Here is a 16,566-nt window from a genome sequence, read left to right as displayed (position 1 = left end):
GATGCAGTGATCTGAAACACAGCAGCAGGGCTTGCGTGTGCAGGGGTGAGATGCACAGAGCCTCACAGGATGCACAGAAGCGTGAAGAGGTGGCAGAATCCCTGACAATCCCGTGGCTGGATCCAGACCTGGGGTAGGAAGCATGAAGTCTGTACGTTCCATGGTGTCCTAGCCATGCTGCTTTTAGTCAACATCCTGTGTGTATACTCTGTGTTGACACATATTGTCATTTGGCCAGGATTGTGGTAGAGCCAAGCACATACTGAGCAGCCTTGGTGGTACATACATTTAGGCAAGTACTGTAGAGAACAAGTAGGGAGAATTACAAGCTTGAGGTTAGTGTATCTAGCGCATAGGAAGCCCTCGACTGGATCCCATGACCCTAAGAGAAAGAAGTAGACCTTGACCCCAATCTTGACCCAGGTGGTTATAACAAATAAAGAGAAAAGACATCTATATAATTAGCTATGAACCTAGCACCCTGAGTAACCAGCTTCCCTACGACTGTTTGGCCTGTGCCTTGGCATGGCTCTCCTGCATTAGCACTGGTCTTCTGCCTTCACCTGGTCCCCTGAGACCCTCCAGTTCCACTCCATCACATGGAATGTCTGCAGCTGCTAGGGCAACAGTAGATCCCGCCTCTCCAGCCCTGCACAGATTCTCTCCTTTGCCTGGGTTGCTCTCTTGAGTGCAATCGCTGACATAGGAAGTTGAGTGATGCTCCTCCCCATGGGGTCGACATCCCCATCCCCAGAATTTATGAATGTTACTATCCATGGGAAAGGGGATCTGTAAAGTAAGGCTCTCCGGATGTGGGGATGAGCCTGAATGGCTTGGGTAGTCTACTGTCAAACAAAGGCCATTGTAAGATAGAAAGACAGGAAGAAGTCCTTCCCACAGAGGCTTCTGTCGATCTTAACCAGCTTAGACAGCATGGGTGAATGTCAGTATCCAGTTAGATTCAGTCCTGGGACAGAGCTAATGCATGGACATCCAGCAGGTTTGTACTGACTGAGAAAACTTAGCACTAACTGTGTCCAGGATCCAAGAATGCTGGCAGGCCATGGTGGCCACTTCCAGACCCTGGCGGTCATTTCCAGGCCCTGGCGGTCATTTCCAGGACCTGGTGGTCATTTCCTAGATTCTGTTTTCCCTGCAAGGGTCTTTCTGACCAGTGTTACCTACAGATCACACAGTTGGCCACTGTCTGAGCTCCCTGGAGAACATATCTGAGTTAGATACCAGCAAGTGAGACATTTATTCGTGGAGATTCTCAATATCAACATGGATTGGAAACATGGAGAGGGAGTCTGAGCTCTGACTTCATCTCCACAGAAGCCTCAATTAGCTCTGTGGCCAACCTGTAGGGAACTGAGTGGAGCCCTGAGTCACGTGATCCACCAGTCACGGATGCAAGGCACCTGAAGAGGGGAATTCTTGAGGGGAATTACTGAAATCTATGTCTTTTGTGTTTTCTCAGACTTGGGGGAACAAGGTGCAGGTCATTGCTGAGTCTGTAACAGGCTGGATTTTCAATATGCCATTTGCATTCAAGGGCCGCCGTTCACATAAAAGGGAGCAGCCGTAAGTACACTGGGCTCCCCAAGGAAGCAGCGACTGAGGGAGACAGCGCTGCCAGTTGCCATGCCTCTGGAGCTGGCCAGTTCCCTGACTACAGCTCTTCAGCAGCACTTGAAGTTCTCTGAGGACTTGTGACCAGACTCACAGACACAGAGGTCACAGGTGCCACGTCCATCAGGCCAGAGGTCGTGGCATCTTAGGGGAAATTGTGACGTGGCCCTCCACTGTCCCTACAAGCACCTTGGCAGCCTGAAATCGGGAGCGGATCATGGAGTGCTCAGAGAGGCCAGGAATCTCAGGTGGTCATTGCCATGGAAACAGCGCTCTTCCTCGCACGCTGACAAAATGCACAGCAGGAGAGGACAAGGGTGTGGGTCTCTGCTTCTTCGAATCAGGAGAAACTGAGCTGCCACACCCCCTCTGCCTCCCAGATTTAGTCTAGTTGGGTCCAGACTATGCGTCTTTGTCTTTCTGTCATACAGGCAGGTGCCACACACTTCTGTTGATGGTTTTATTTCATTTGGTTTCGTACATGAGCATGGTTTGGAGTTTTCTTCTTCCACCTGTTTTTTTGAATTTCTCAGTGGGAAGTTAGCAAATGAGGGGGATGAGAAAGCAGGGAGGTGAGTTTTGCCGCCCTCTGGGTCTTTTCCTCGATCTCAGAAAAAGCACAGAGACCCCCACACTCCTTGTATCTGCCTTACTTTTAGTTTGGGGTGTTACGTCTGCCTACACCACGAATACCTCACTGGCTGCTAACTCAGCCTAAAGCAACTAGAGAAGCCCTGATGTCCAAGGCTTGCAGTAAGTAGAGACTGCAGGATGGGGACCAGAAGGGAAAGGTGAGTAGACAGTGGGGGAAGAGCTGGATCCATCAAACAAGGACCGAAAATCAAGGATCAAGAGGAACAAGCAGGTTGTACAACTTGCTTTTAAGTGGGGCGTAGGACTGCCCAAAACACTCTGTCCTGGAGACTCAGCCCCCACATCTGTCCTCCTACCAATGCTCCAAGGGTGCTGAAGTGAAAGAGGTTTAGGCTAGAGTTGAGAGTTCCAGGTTCAAATCCTGGCCACAGCCTTCTCCTCTCTGAACCCTGTTTTACTTTCCTGTAGGAAGAAGGCAGCACCATCCATGTTTTAGAAGTGCTGGGAGGCCGCTGAGGGAGTCAGGGGCTGGGAGGCCGCTGAGGTAGACAGGCGCTGGGAGGTTCCCCAGGATCCTTTGTTAAGAAGGACACTGCTGTGATTTGAGTTTGGAAACAGGTCCCTGTATTCAGTTTTCTCATACAAGGGTCCATGTAAGATGAAAGATGCACGGGTAAGGTATGGGGGCCCACCCAAGAATAAGAATGGCACTCCTCCTGGGGCGACCATCATGTCCTGAAGGGCCTTCTAGGCTCTAGGAAATGTCAGGCTGTATGTGGAGGTGTGGGCTTGGCCCTCACACTCTCCCACAGTTCAGAGACTGTGAGGATTTACAGGAAAGTTTATGTCTAAAGCCTTGTGTTTATCACATGCCTAGAAAAGGGTTGGATCCTTGAAAGTCTTTGTCATAGGGCATAGACAAATCCTGCAGAAAAGCCTTCCCAGCAAGCCCTGATTATACCCTGTGGATTCAAGAACACAAGAAAGACAGAGAAAGGCTAGAAAGACACAAAGAAAGGCAGAGAGAGAGGGAGGGAAGGAAGAGAGATTCAGAGGAGAAGAGAGAGAAGGGGAGGGAGGGAGGAAAGGGGAGAAGAGGAAAGGAGAGGGGAGAAGAGGGAAGGGGGAGGGGAAGGAAGGGGAGAAGAACAGAAGAGAAGAGAAGAGAGGCAAGAGGAAGAACAGAATCTTCTTTGAGACAGAAACAGCCCAAGGATTTTGGTAAGCAGCCAGCGTCCCCACTTCCCCAGTGTGGACTCTTAGTGCAATGTCAGAAACTGCATTTCAGTCACATTTTTAAAATCCAAAGCGATCTTACTATTCATGGACCAAACGCATCCTGCAAACCTGGCATCCTCCGTGAGCCCATCCATTTTTGCATGGTGGGCCCTTTTTGGAAATTATGATTCAATTCTATTTTAAGAGATTTGGGGAAATATGGTGGTAAGGACTTGGCCAAATTCAAATCCTGAATTTGGCGTTAAAAGGACAGAATTTTTGTAAGGATAGAATCAGGGCCAGACAGCAATCAGAAGCTAGAAAAGCCAGCATCAACCCTGTTTATAAATATCATTTCTGTTTCGGAACGGTGTCTGGTTGTCATTTTACTCAATTATGGGAGGTTTGGCTGGTAGCAGGGCTCCTGTCGACAGGAAAGCAGGGTGTGGGCCCAGCTCACCCTTTAGCAATCCTCCTACTTCAGCTGCATCTGATGGACTCATTTGCTCAGTCAGCATGCATCCCCGTTCCCTCACTCCAGGCTGCCTCGCAGTGCGGATTCTTTCTCCTGGTGGTTTCTGGATATTCCAAGGCTGGGGTCCTCTCTGACTCCAGTAGGAGGCCTTATTCAGAGCGGAGGCAAGACTCTACCTGTTATGTGTACGTATATTCAGAGCCAGGGGATGGGGCAATAGCCAATATATTCTAGCCCAGAAATGAGAAGCCAGTGAAGTGAAATACAAGTGAGGGTAAAGAAGGAGATCAAAATTCATTTTAAATGCTGAAGCAAAAACTTAAAACCAATAAGAAGCTGGCTAGAGGGCAGGCGACATACCCGGAGTGTGATAGTATGCCTCCCCAAACTAAACAACGGTGTACTTCAAGGTATAGATGACTTAAGGAAAGATGGAACAGGCTTTTAACAGGGCTGAGCTCAAATTCTTCTTGCACTTTAGAGGTCACGAAGTCAGCACGTCTTTGGTAAAGACAGAATATGGAAGCAGCTATGATTTCCTGTTCTCTGCTACACTGCTTAAACACAGAGAGACACGATGACACTCCCAAGCTGATCAGCCAGCCAGCGGTAATGGGGATGTTTGGTTAATGTGCCAGAGGTTCTCCGGTCGAGATCTACTGTTAACAGAATATCTTCGCTTTCCTAGATCTAGGAGACAACAGCGCCATGCCACTAATTACCAATTTAAATGTTGTTATTCCAAACTGTGGTGTGCTTTAGTTGGAAAACAAGCACAGAATTTTGGAACCTTGACACGAATTAAATTTGAACTATCTCATTGATATTTCATCTTAATATGTTGACATGATGATGGGAGATAGGTTGACTTAATAAACTATACTAATAATGTCCTTCTTTTTGCTGTACTAATGTGTGTATCAGAAAATGTCAAGCAGTGACCCAGCTTTATTCGTGACTCCGATTTTCCTGCCAGGAATGCAGTGTTTCAGCAGAGCCAGTACTGCACCCTACAAAGAGGCCAACCCATGCCCTGGGGTCACGGGAAGGCATTTCGAGGATGTGATGTTGAGACAGAATCAAGACCGACAACCTTTCTTGTAGGGTTTCCACAGAAAACAGAAAGCCAAGCATGCAAGTGGTGGCCATGATTTTTTTTTTTTTTTAAGTAACAGGTTCTTCTCTAAAAAGAAGGGTAAAGGAAGCAGTCATCAAATTCACACACAGTGAACTTTGCTAGGCATATTTTAATAAACAGAAAGAAAGAAAGAAAGAAAGAAAGAAAGAAAGAACTTGTATAAATAGAATCTTAGCAATGACAAAGTGTAGTAGGTAGGTAGGTCCCAGACATCTGTAGAAATAAAATCCAAATGATTATACCAAGGTGTTAGAGTTCACTGTAAAATGCTCTCGCTGTATTAGAAACTATATGTAATAACTACGTCAGCTCAACCAACTGTCTGTAACTGGCCTTTGGAAGAACTTAAATTACATGCCAAGTGACAACTTCAAATACAAGAGTCCTAGCCAGGTTGTTGATGCTGCTATATTTATTTTCACAGCAACGCTGGCTGTTAAGGCTCAGATGTAGCAGGCTGACCACCCAAAGGGAGGCATAGCATTAGGTTCTAAAACCCACACTTTAAAAGACTCAGTGCTGTTTGTGCTTGCATGCCATTAAGCTGTGTGATAGGAAATGCTGACCTACGAAGACAGGAAAACAAGCTTAGAGACAGTCACAGGGAAGAAAGGTCAAATAGGAAATAAAATCAAAAGTGGAGTGCAAGCCGGACGGTGGTGGCGCACGCCTTTAATCCCAGCACTTGGGAAGCAGAGGCAGGCGGATCTCTGTGAGTTCGAGACCAGCCTGGTGTACAAGAGCTAGTTCCAGGACAGGCTCCAAAACCACAGAGAAACCCTGTCCCGTAAAAACCAAAAAAAAAAAAAAAAAAAAAAAAAAAGTGGAGTGCAATGTGGGCAAGGCAATAAGTGCGCAGGCTCTGAAATGACCAGGACATCACTGTCAGTCGGTTCACCAGACAAGGAAGTGGCTAGTGGCTCAGCACGGACCTGACTTGACTGTGACTTAGTCTACCATGTAAAAGTAAATTAAAAGGGTGTACAGCTTTTTTAATTCATACATCCAAGAGATACAGAAACATGAAGTGAATCCTCAAGTTGTGTTTGATGTCAGAAGTCTTCTCTTTGGAAAAATAGAACTAGAACCACACACACACACACAGAGAGAGAGAGAGAGAGAGAGAGAGAGAGAGAGAGAGAGAGAGGAGAATATGCCCACACAAACATCAAAGAGAAGTAAAGAACTACTAAGTAATGTCTGGACAACAAAAACAATCAAGCTTTCATAGCAAAACATCATTTAAAGTTCTGTGATTTCTGTTCCAAGAGCCCAGGGAAGACTCAACAGACAGCATTTTCTGCAGCCCGAGCCCCACTAAAACACAAAGATGATCTTTTGGGGGAAATATTGATAAATGTCCTTAAATACGATAATTTTTCATCAATTTCCATTTTGTGAAGACAAGAATTTCACAAGCCACTGTAAACACAAAAGGAGGAAGGAAAGGGAGAAACTGAGATCTGTCTGAGACGTGAACTTGTGAGTGCGAGGAATGGTGTTGATGAGCTCTGTGTGTGTCCTCTCACCTAGGAGTCTTTCTGCTGCTTCAGGATGGAAGGGGATGACTCATTTTGTCGCTTTCTCTGTTTCCTTAGACATACTTGGGGAGGAAATCCCAGTAGCTTCCTTGCCTGATAGTAGCATCTTTGGCACCCATGGCCACTTTAGATGACTGAACTATGGGTAGATTGCTATAGTGATTTGCACTGGTATGGATCTTAGTTTATTGATACAAATTTAAGGTCAATTTGTTATATGTATATTTATGCTCTTGATTAAGGTATTGCGATTATGAAGTTCATTTAAAAATGTAATGTATAATTAAGAAATATAGGTTAATAGATAATCCTCTATATTAAGTCAAGTTTGTAGTCATGTTAGTTAGATTTTCTAGATGTATTGAGATATATTTCAGTTAGATAGGTATTCTTCAAATCTTTCAGAGACCTTCAGAATATGGCATTTAAAATGTTTATGAACTTAGGACTTTTCATGATATGAGACATGTCAGCTCCTGGCAGCACCAATCTACTTCAAGAGGAAGATGGGCATCAAAGAGGCTCCTTATTAAGTTTTTTTAGATGAACTGGACATGCAGGATCCACAGAGAAATGACTGCTGAACTTGCTTAAAGGTGAGATGATCCTTCAGGGTTCCTGCTTCATGAAAGAATCTACAATACATTCTGTAGGATACAGAAGAAAGTGACTGAAATTTCCTGCTTCATGGAAAAGTCTGCTGGATACTATGGGCCTGTAGGCTGAAGATGGATGCCCCAATGATACAGAATAACTTTGGGTGACTGTCCAGGCTGTGAGATGTCTCTGTCATTTCTAGAGTTTTGGAAGTTGCTTACAATGCACTTTCTGTTTACTTAGGTAATAGTATATCCTTCTAGAGTCTTTGGTGGAGTTGAAGAATAGATAGATAGTTATAGCTTTCCTTAGTTATGATAAAAGATAAAGTAAATAGAAATATTGTAACTGTAATTCTTGTTTGATACCTGTTTTGTTTATGTAATTTTACCATGTTAAAATTAAAGCCTTCCTTTTTGTTTAAACAGAAAAGGGAAAATGGTATGGGAGGTCCTTCTGTCTATGTGTTGCTTTTATTGGTTAATGAGTAAAGAAACTGCCTTGGCCTGTTGATAGGGCAGAACTTAGGTAGACAGAGAAAACTGGATTGAACGCTGGGATAAGGAAGGTGGAGAAGAGATGCCATGGATCCACTACAGGAGATAGACGTGCTGAGACTTTGCTGGTAGGCCACGACCTCATGGTGATGCACAGATTAATGGAGATGGGTTAAATTAATATGTAAGAGTTAGCCAATAAGAAAATAAAGCTAATGCGCCAAGCAGTGATTTAATAAATACAGTTTCTGTGTGATTATTTTAGGTGTAAGTTAGCCAGGCGGCCAGGAAGAACAAGTGGCTCCTTGCAACAGCAGATGATGTGTCATGAAGAATAATGGAGACTGTAGATGACTGGGATAAATAACTCCATATTTCCTCTACACAATCAATTTTAGAATTGGTGTAAGCAGTTGTTGGTGTGTTTCTGTCTGTCAAACATCAGTGAGCTACTGAGATAGGAAAGCAGTATGTTACCAGAAGCAAAAGGTGGGCTTGGTGTCTCCTGCTGATGAAGAAAAGAACAGCCGGTCACAGGGACTTCCTCAGATCCCAAGCAAACTTACAGACCCCAAATGACCCAATCATGGTGAGGAATGACTCTTGGGTCTTATTAGAGATGATTATCCTTTGTGTTTTTCCCAACAGATCTCTTATCTCTTTTTAGGACTATAGGATAGCATCTCTGCTATGTCCTCAGGCAACACATATTTTCTCATGGTCAGACTCTGTGCATCATTGGTCTGACTCCCCTGTCAATTTCCACAGATGCCTGGGTAATCAGAATGCTTCTGACATAACTGAAAACAAGTCAATAAAAGATCAAGCTTTGCTACAGCATGAAGAGAACCTGTCTGAAAATGAAGTCCGTGTTAAAGCAAGCAAGCCAGCCAGGAGATGAGAGGAAAAGCAGAAGGAGGTACCCATTGATTTCCAGAAACTGGCAGTGCCTGAACCTAGGTTCACAGTGGCAAGACTTCCTAGCAGGGTGGCTTCCCAGAGCACTGTCCCTTCTGCTTACGTCATTGTCATTCTGGCATGGGTTTCCAAGGATCCTTGCATTCTTTTTAGGGAAGTCAATTCTGAGGTATGAGGTCTGATTGCATTTTCCTGAAGTCAGAACTCTCTTGGGAATCCAGTTTTTCTACCCCATTTGTTCCCTGCTGTTAAATTTTCACTGGTGTAGAAAAGAATGTGCCTCTCATCTCATCCTCACACAAAGTTTCCTCCCTTATGAGTGGTATTGTGCTGCATTCCCTCAAGCGGTGTGTGGGCCAGATCACACATAGACTTTGGTAACTAAGAGTGTGGTCACAGTGAGCACAGGACTAGGTTCCAGCCCTAGAGCTGGTGTTAAACAGCCGCATGCCAGTTGTTTGTCCTTGGGTGAGCTGTTAATCTCTGGATTTCTGGGTTTTCTTTTGTTAGTTTGTTTTATTTTCTTTTAATCATTTTATTTAGATTTATTTATATTTTGTATTTTGCCTGTATGTAGGTCTGTGTACTACATGTGTGCAGTATCTTGGAGCCCAGAAGAGGATGCTAGATTCCGTAAACAGATGGTTGTGAGACACCGTGTAGGTGCTGGGGATAGAGCCCAGGTCCTTTGCAAAAACAGTCAGTACTCTTAACTACTGAGCCAGCTCTCAAGCCTTCTGGCTCTCTCTCTCTCTCTCTCTCTCTCTCTCTCTCTCTCTCTCTCTCTCTCTCTCTCTCTCTCTATCTCTCCCCTTTCTTTTTCTTTTGTAAAATGTGAGTTAAAGAACATTAATAATAGTAGTAGTATCCTTTTTCTTTCTTTTTGATACAGGGTCTCATGTAGCTCACTTGGCTTCAAAAGCCTTCTGCTGTCTCTTTTTGCCAAGTGCTGGGATTGTCAGTGTGTGCCACCAAGCATAACCTATTAAACCATATCTAAACTGATTCTCATTACATTAGATTAGTAATGTTACCTATTGTCTTTACAGTTTCTTTCAGCTGTGACCATCTGTGTTTCATGAAACCACTGCCATGTAGAAATGCCAACGATCAACTCTTTAGTGCCTCAGGAATCTCAGAGTTTCACAGTCTGCACCATCTACTCAGCGACCGCCAATCATCTCTCCACTTATTCAATAAGCATTTCTCTTTTGCATCACGCTACATATCACGCGATGTGCCAAAGTCATGGCTCCCCCTGTAGAGTATGACTGACATCCTAAAAGAGGTCACAGACGTGCAATGTCACTCATTAAGTAAACACACTAATACATAATTTAAAAACCTTGATAATGCTATAAAGGCCAACTACAGAAGCCTTGACAGCATGGAGTCTTGTCTGGTTGGGGGACAAACAAAGACAGGCCCTCCAAAGAGACAGTTTGAACTGAGATGCATGAACTGGTTGCCTGTAGTGATGGTTGGGTGAGGACTGGAGCATTGGGTCAGATGCTGTGTTGGGCCTGCTTTCTAATGGAAAGATAGTTTCTAAGTCACTTTCTCAAAACTTTTAGTAGAGAAAAATACCATTATTTCTTCTATGGGAAAGAAGGAATTCAAAAACATTTACATCTGATCTCAGAAGAGCGTCTGCTGAATTTGCCAGCACACTTCTGATTTACCCAAGACTTCACCTGCACAGCTTCTCCAGCCCTTTTAACTTCATACCTTGAGAAAGTCACTTGACTTTTCCCTAGGTCTCAAATTTCTCATCCATAAAACATGAGGCTAGGGTTTTATTTATATGGTTTTAAAGGTCTCTCTCATATTCAGCATTCCTTGTTTCTAGAAATAAACTGGAGTTAGCCAGGGAGGGGACATAAATCCTACAAAGCAGACTTGCAGCTTTATTTCAAAACCAAAAATCAGCTTGCATTCATAGTACAAAAAAAATGTTGTAGGAAGGGTAGTTATTGAAATGCATGTTGGATGTAACCAAAAATAGCTAATGCATCGGCAGTTAGTGCAGGGAAACTGCGATGGAGCGTTTCCTTGGCAACCGGAGTAACTCAAAGGTAAAGCAACTGGGTTTGATCAAAGACTAGTTTCTCTTTATGGGCTCTTTAATTATAATTCAGTATAAAGGGGAAAACGGTTGACAAATTCATTTCACTGAAAAGCAAAGGTCATCCAAAAAAACCAAGAAAATGGCAATTCGGTTGAGGCAAACAAGCAAACCCTTGAACTGGAGAGGTATGATTGACCTATGTGCCCTTGAAGGGCACATGACCTAGAACCCTGGCTCCTTCAAGCTACTAAATTATTTGCGAAAATCAAACCAGAATTCACATGAATCTGACATCTGTCGATCTGGATGTAAAGCTTTGGATTTTAAACGAAAGTCAGCTCTTTCCAGAGAAGGATAAAGGACAATGGCTGCAGTTTCTTAGCATGCATAGTCAATGCTGCAGAGGTTGCTAGGCAACGGTAGAAAGGCTGTCAAGCATCCCCTGGTGCATCCAATGGAATAGGAGCAACCCAAGTCACTCCAGAGAGGTGAGAGGCCATGCAGTCCTGAAAGAAATGTTCAGTTTGGCATTGCTTAAACAGTGAAACTCAAAACATAAATCATTTTGTTATGGTCAGAGAATAAATGGTGAATTTTCCTCCAAGAGTTCTGAATACATTTTCAACTGGAGCAAACCCTATAAGTGGGTGTTCCCTGGTTGCAGGTTGCAGAGAGGCTCTGTGCGAGGTCTGTAAGTTGTTCTGACCTGATTCACCCTGGAGCTCACAAAGACACACCTCTGAGTTCCAGAGGGTTGACATGGCTCCCCGACTGAAGCCTGGGTTATAGCAGGCAACCCCCTGACTTAACAAACATTTGTGTTCGAGGTCCTTGCTATGAAATTCCTTAGGTCTGTGGTCATAAGGTAAGAGTAAAATCTTAATTTACTGTCCCTTTGTCCTTATTTCAGATGACAATTTCATTTTAACTCCAAGGAGACTAGCAAAGAAGTCAGGATTTGACAAAGGGTCAAGTACCTTTTCTTTCTTCCCCTAGCAACACTGTTTAATGAACAAACATTGATCACAGACCGTTAATTTGCAGAAAGATACTTGGTGAAGCCAGACAGCACATGAAGAATGAGTGCTAGGTTTGATTCAAAGAATTTGGGCTATAATTGGGCCTTAAACAAGAAGAGGGTCTAATTGACAATGGTAATGGGAGAGAGATCCAACATGAGTTATGTTGTGAACACAAGAGCAGAATGGTAAATGGTCTTCTAAAGTCCAGTTGAGGTTGGGCAGGGGTAGACAAGTACCTATGTAAGAACCATCAGTTCATCCCTCATTGCTAGTAGATAGACAAGGCTCGCCACTTGGTTTTTGTGTCTGCCAAAAAGGGATCTGAACAGACACATTGTGAATTTAACCACACAGCACCTTTTCCTTAAGGGCACTGCAGAATGACAGAAAGGTAAGTACGGGGCAGGGATGCGAGGCTAGAGTTCCAGAAACTCTGCTGGATGCCCATATATCTGGCCAAGATGTCTCAGCTATTCCCACACTGCCATTTAGAATCCCTGGTCATCCAGGATTTTTACATACTTAAGGGGTCACATATATACCACTGTGAAGTGAACTCAGAGTCTAAAGCCTTGGTTAGGCTTCCTGACTGGATGCCAAATAGATCCAGCATTTTGCTGATTTGATACAAATGGTTATGTTAGGGATGGACAATCCCTGTGATTCTCCCAGCCTGAACACTTGTTCATCTATAAAATTGCAAAAAAATTGCAACACATTTGGTCTCATTTATTCCCAAGGGTAAAGAAGACTGAAGAAGAAAGCAGAGACTAGAGATAAGACACTGCCAAGGACCCTGAGTATGACGATCAGGGAAACTTTGTCGAAAGAAAGGAGAAGGAAGCAAGAACAAGAGTGGGGATGGTCACCTCCAGCCACCACACTCATTCCTGCGGGAGTTTTTAGCCCATCTGGTCCCACATCGCCTTAGAACAGCCCTCTTCTCCCCTCCTTTCTCAAACTTCCATGCATTTTTCTGCATCAAAGTCATAATCTGTATTTGACAGCTGATGATTTCTAGAGCCACTGGTCCTTTAGTTGTTGAAATGTGCCTCTCTTAAGGATTTTCTGGGAGTTTATGAGCATCATGGCTCTCTGGACAGGGCTTCTGAAATACTTCAGATCATGAGGAAAGAAGATGCACAGTGTTTTCATCTGAACAAAAACTTCACAAACCACCTGAGCTTCAGGATGGGTGCCTTCATGAATAATTTTATTCTCTTGATTATCCATGCGTGTATAATAAAACCTGGTATTATAATGGAATATGCACCAGATTTCTTAAGGAAACAAAACACTGTCTAGGTTATAATGACTAAATAAATATGATTCATGCAAATAAATGGTCCCTGTTTAGCAGAAACATAACTCAACAAAACTCAGTCATTAATCTAAGAGATTAATTTTTATCACATTAGTCACATACACGTTCATTTGCCACTTAACACTTTTATAATTGTGTGACCTTTTAAATGCTTGGCATCCATACATCAAAAATAACTGGTGAGTGTTCAAAAAAAATATAATGCATGCCTAAGTTAGTTGTGGTATTTTTCTTAAGCTCTACGAAGCTCAAAAGAAAACTATCTCTTTTAATGATATTATTCAAGTTATTGAAGAACAAAACTCTTTTTAAGTTTGGAGAAAGATGACTGGTGTGGAAAGTCCTTCTGTATATGTGTTGCTTTTATTGGTTAATAAAGAAGCTGCTTTCGGCCAATGGCTTAACAAAATATAGCCAGGCTGGAAGAGATATATATAGAGAGAGAGTAGATGGAGTCAGGGAGAAGCCATGTAGCCCCACCAGAGACAGACACTGGATAAAACTTTACCCAGTAAGACATAGCCATGTGGCAATACACATATTAATAAAAAAAGAGGTTAATTTAACATATAATAGTTAGCCAGAAACATGCTTAAGCTATTGGGCAAACAGTATTGCAGATAATATGGTTTCTGTGTGATTATTTCGAGTCTGGGCATCTCTGACAACAGGAGACTATGATGAAGACCTTTTAGATGTTTTTGTTTTGTAGAAACCCTACGTTAACTAGGATGGTAGAATCTAGAGGAGATGCCATATGACTCTGGGTGAAACTTTGTCTCTGCTATAAAAAAATATCTGTGGTTTCGTACAGTTTGGGAGAGACAAGTGTAGATGGCATATAGGAAAAATCAGTGCAGCAGAGTCAATATGACTTCCTTCTAGAACCTAGAAAATGTAACAAGTTCCAGGTAATGGAGTCACTAGCACCTGGTACCAGAGGATAGGCGCTTACATCGGAGCTTAGCTGATTGAATTCTGTTTGATCCCATTGATCTGGATCTAGAATTTGGTCAGCATAACTTTAAAGAGAAGCTTGGAGCTAATCATGACCTGCAGATTGGATGGTTGCCACCAAGAATCACTTCTGACAGACAGTCGAATGTGACCCAAATGTCCTGACTACTCATTTAGGCAGAAGAATTAAAAACATGTGTACTGTTGAAGGTACGTACTCCCAATTGGGTGACTAAAATACCATAAAATTAAACTCCTATTCTTCAGTGCGACCATGAACAAGGAGATGTTCTCTTACCTTTACGGCTACCAGGATCTTATCCTGCTCAGGACAGAGGTTGTAGCATTCTGCCAGAAATACTTTCCCAAAGGCTCCTTCCCCGAGCTCCCTCTTCAGAACGATGTTATGTCTCTTGATGTGCTGAACAACTGTGAGACAAAGATACACATCATTCAACAGCTGCTGTAAGATTGTCACAATGTGCATAGGACCACTCCCTTCTCACTGGCTAGTTTACAACGTTTGTGGGGGGGGGGGGACTGAGCCACCTGCACCCCTGGAAGCAGCAGAATCCTAGACAGCTCCTCTGGAGATGCTGTTTTTCATAAAATTCGAGCGGTGATCAAGGTTTTGATTGGATGGGAATTATCCTCCCTAATAATTCATGTGGTTCTGATCTCTGTGGGCCTCTGGGGACTCTGAGCAGTACTGTTCATGAATATAAGGACCCATATTTACACCCTGTGTGCTGGTGGCACATCGGGTTTCAGAGGAGCGGGCTGAGCTCATTAGGAGAGTGCCCTGTAAAGTCAAAGGACTCCCCACTTAAATCCTGACTTTCCTCCTGGCCTGTCATGTATTCATGGGGAATCAAGTTGCCACTTCCACTTGATTCACACTTCACACTCCAGTAAGTCCCAGGCAAGCATTTGGTTAACACGCTAGTGGCAGGGCAGTTAAAGCCACAGCTGATTTCACTGTTTCCAGAACTAGAGTTGAGAACAGTTCACCGGCGTTTAAACTGAGAGCTGAAGACAGATTTTTCTTTAAGGAAATGGCTCTCAGCATTTGCTGGCTTCATTGTGATTTGGGGCACAGATTATCTGAAAATGTTACCTCCAACACAGTAAATGTCTCTTTTATACTTTGGATCACAAAGATTTTGTGATGGTCAGAAATAGTCTGCATACTAAATATTACTGAAAGATCTCATTTCCCAACCTTGATGACACTCTCCCAGTTAACTGAGGCAATCATGCAACAAATCAGCCTGAGTCTCTGGAAATCCAGGAATGGGGAAAAATAAACAAATCAAAACAAAACATGTCAACAACAAAAGCCAAATCTGAAGTTTCATTGAGCTAGTAAGATTAATTTTTGCCATATTTCTCCATGATAACACCACGATAAACTAACGTGCGCTACACTTTTCTGTTTCTCTTGAACAAGCCAGGAAGCCCTGCCCATCGCCAAGTCCCGCCCATCGCCAAGTCCCTTCCAGGGAGCCTGCCATCCATATCCCAGCAGCCCTCTTGTTCCTGCCAAAACTCAACCCTTCAGGTTCCTGTGCAGTTCATGGATCGGGTCTGCAATTCCATGGGCTGCTGGATATATCCAGGTTTGTAGCCTTCTCAGATGAAGGCCACGCCCTGCCTTCTTCCTGCGGGTCAACACCTGCATTGTGTTTCACCTTCCTCCTGGCAGACTCCCAGGTATTCTGTAGCTTCACTTAGGGATCCAACCTGCATCCTCTCTGCCCTGTCTTTGCTGACACCTTGGATCCTCCAGTCACCCAACCAAACACCTGCCTCCCATTTCCCCTCTTGGGTCTCAGAGCTCAGGGAAAGGAGAGATTCAGGAACTTGCCTGAGCATCACACCACCAGGCTGCTGTCTGCCCTTTGTGTTTTGGTAGTGAACAGTCCACAGGCATAGGGCCATTTGCTTTAGCTCTTGGTCAGACTTTAAGCAGAATGTCCTGGAAGTGAGTCTCTCAGGGAGGAAAGCGCTTCAGCTGGGCTCCCTTCTCCATTCACCCCGTTCATAAAAGGCCCTATGATCTATGATCCATTTTCCTTCCAATACCCCAATATCACATAAGCAGGGAAACGTCCCGCCTGCTTCCTTCCCCTGAGATCAGTTACCCTCAGCTTTTCACTCTGGAAACTTGACGAAAATCACTGCAAACTCAACATTAAAAATTAAATGAGGGGCCGAGAGGCAGAGGTGCACGCCTTTAATCCCAGTACTTGGGAGAAAGAGGCAGGTGGATCTCTGTGAGTTTGAGGCCAACCTGGTCTACAAAGTGAGTTCCAGGACAGGCTCTAATGCTACACAGAGAAACCCTGTCTCGAAAAACAAAACAAACAAACAAAAAATTAAATTAGAGTCAGTTAGATGCTCCAGGGGGTAAGGACAAGCCTGACAAGCTGGATTTGATTCCTTCAACCCACATGATGGAAGGAGAGAACTGACTCCTGCATATTCTCCTCTGACCTCCACACAGACTCGGAAACACACACACAGACACGGAAACAGATATGGAAACACACATTAAATCACTAAGGTAAAAATATCAATGATTA

The 16,566-nt window shown here is 43.7% G+C and overlaps 1 protein-coding gene across 4 annotated transcripts in view; it reads right to left on the bottom strand.

Moving 5' to 3' along the window:
- Positions 1-16,566, bottom strand: part of Ntrk2 (neurotrophic receptor tyrosine kinase 2) — a 320,663-nt gene that overhangs the window by 64,141 nt on the left and 239,956 nt on the right. For all 4 annotated transcript variants that reach the window (XM_057787616.1, XM_057787617.1, XM_057787615.1 and 1 more), the window contains exon 14: positions 14,280-14,410. In XM_057787616.1, coding sequence (XP_057643599.1) covers positions 14,280-14,410 — 131 coding nt within the window. The remainder of the gene's footprint in view (positions 1-14,279; positions 14,411-16,566) is intronic.

Source organism: Chionomys nivalis, chromosome 13 (genome assembly GCF_950005125.1).
Source record: "Chionomys nivalis chromosome 13, mChiNiv1.1, whole genome shotgun sequence".
NCBI lineage: Eukaryota > Metazoa > Chordata > Mammalia > Rodentia > Cricetidae > Chionomys > Chionomys nivalis.
The sequence above is the reverse complement of the archived record's forward strand: the minus strand, read 5'-3'. Positions and strand labels throughout refer to the sequence as shown.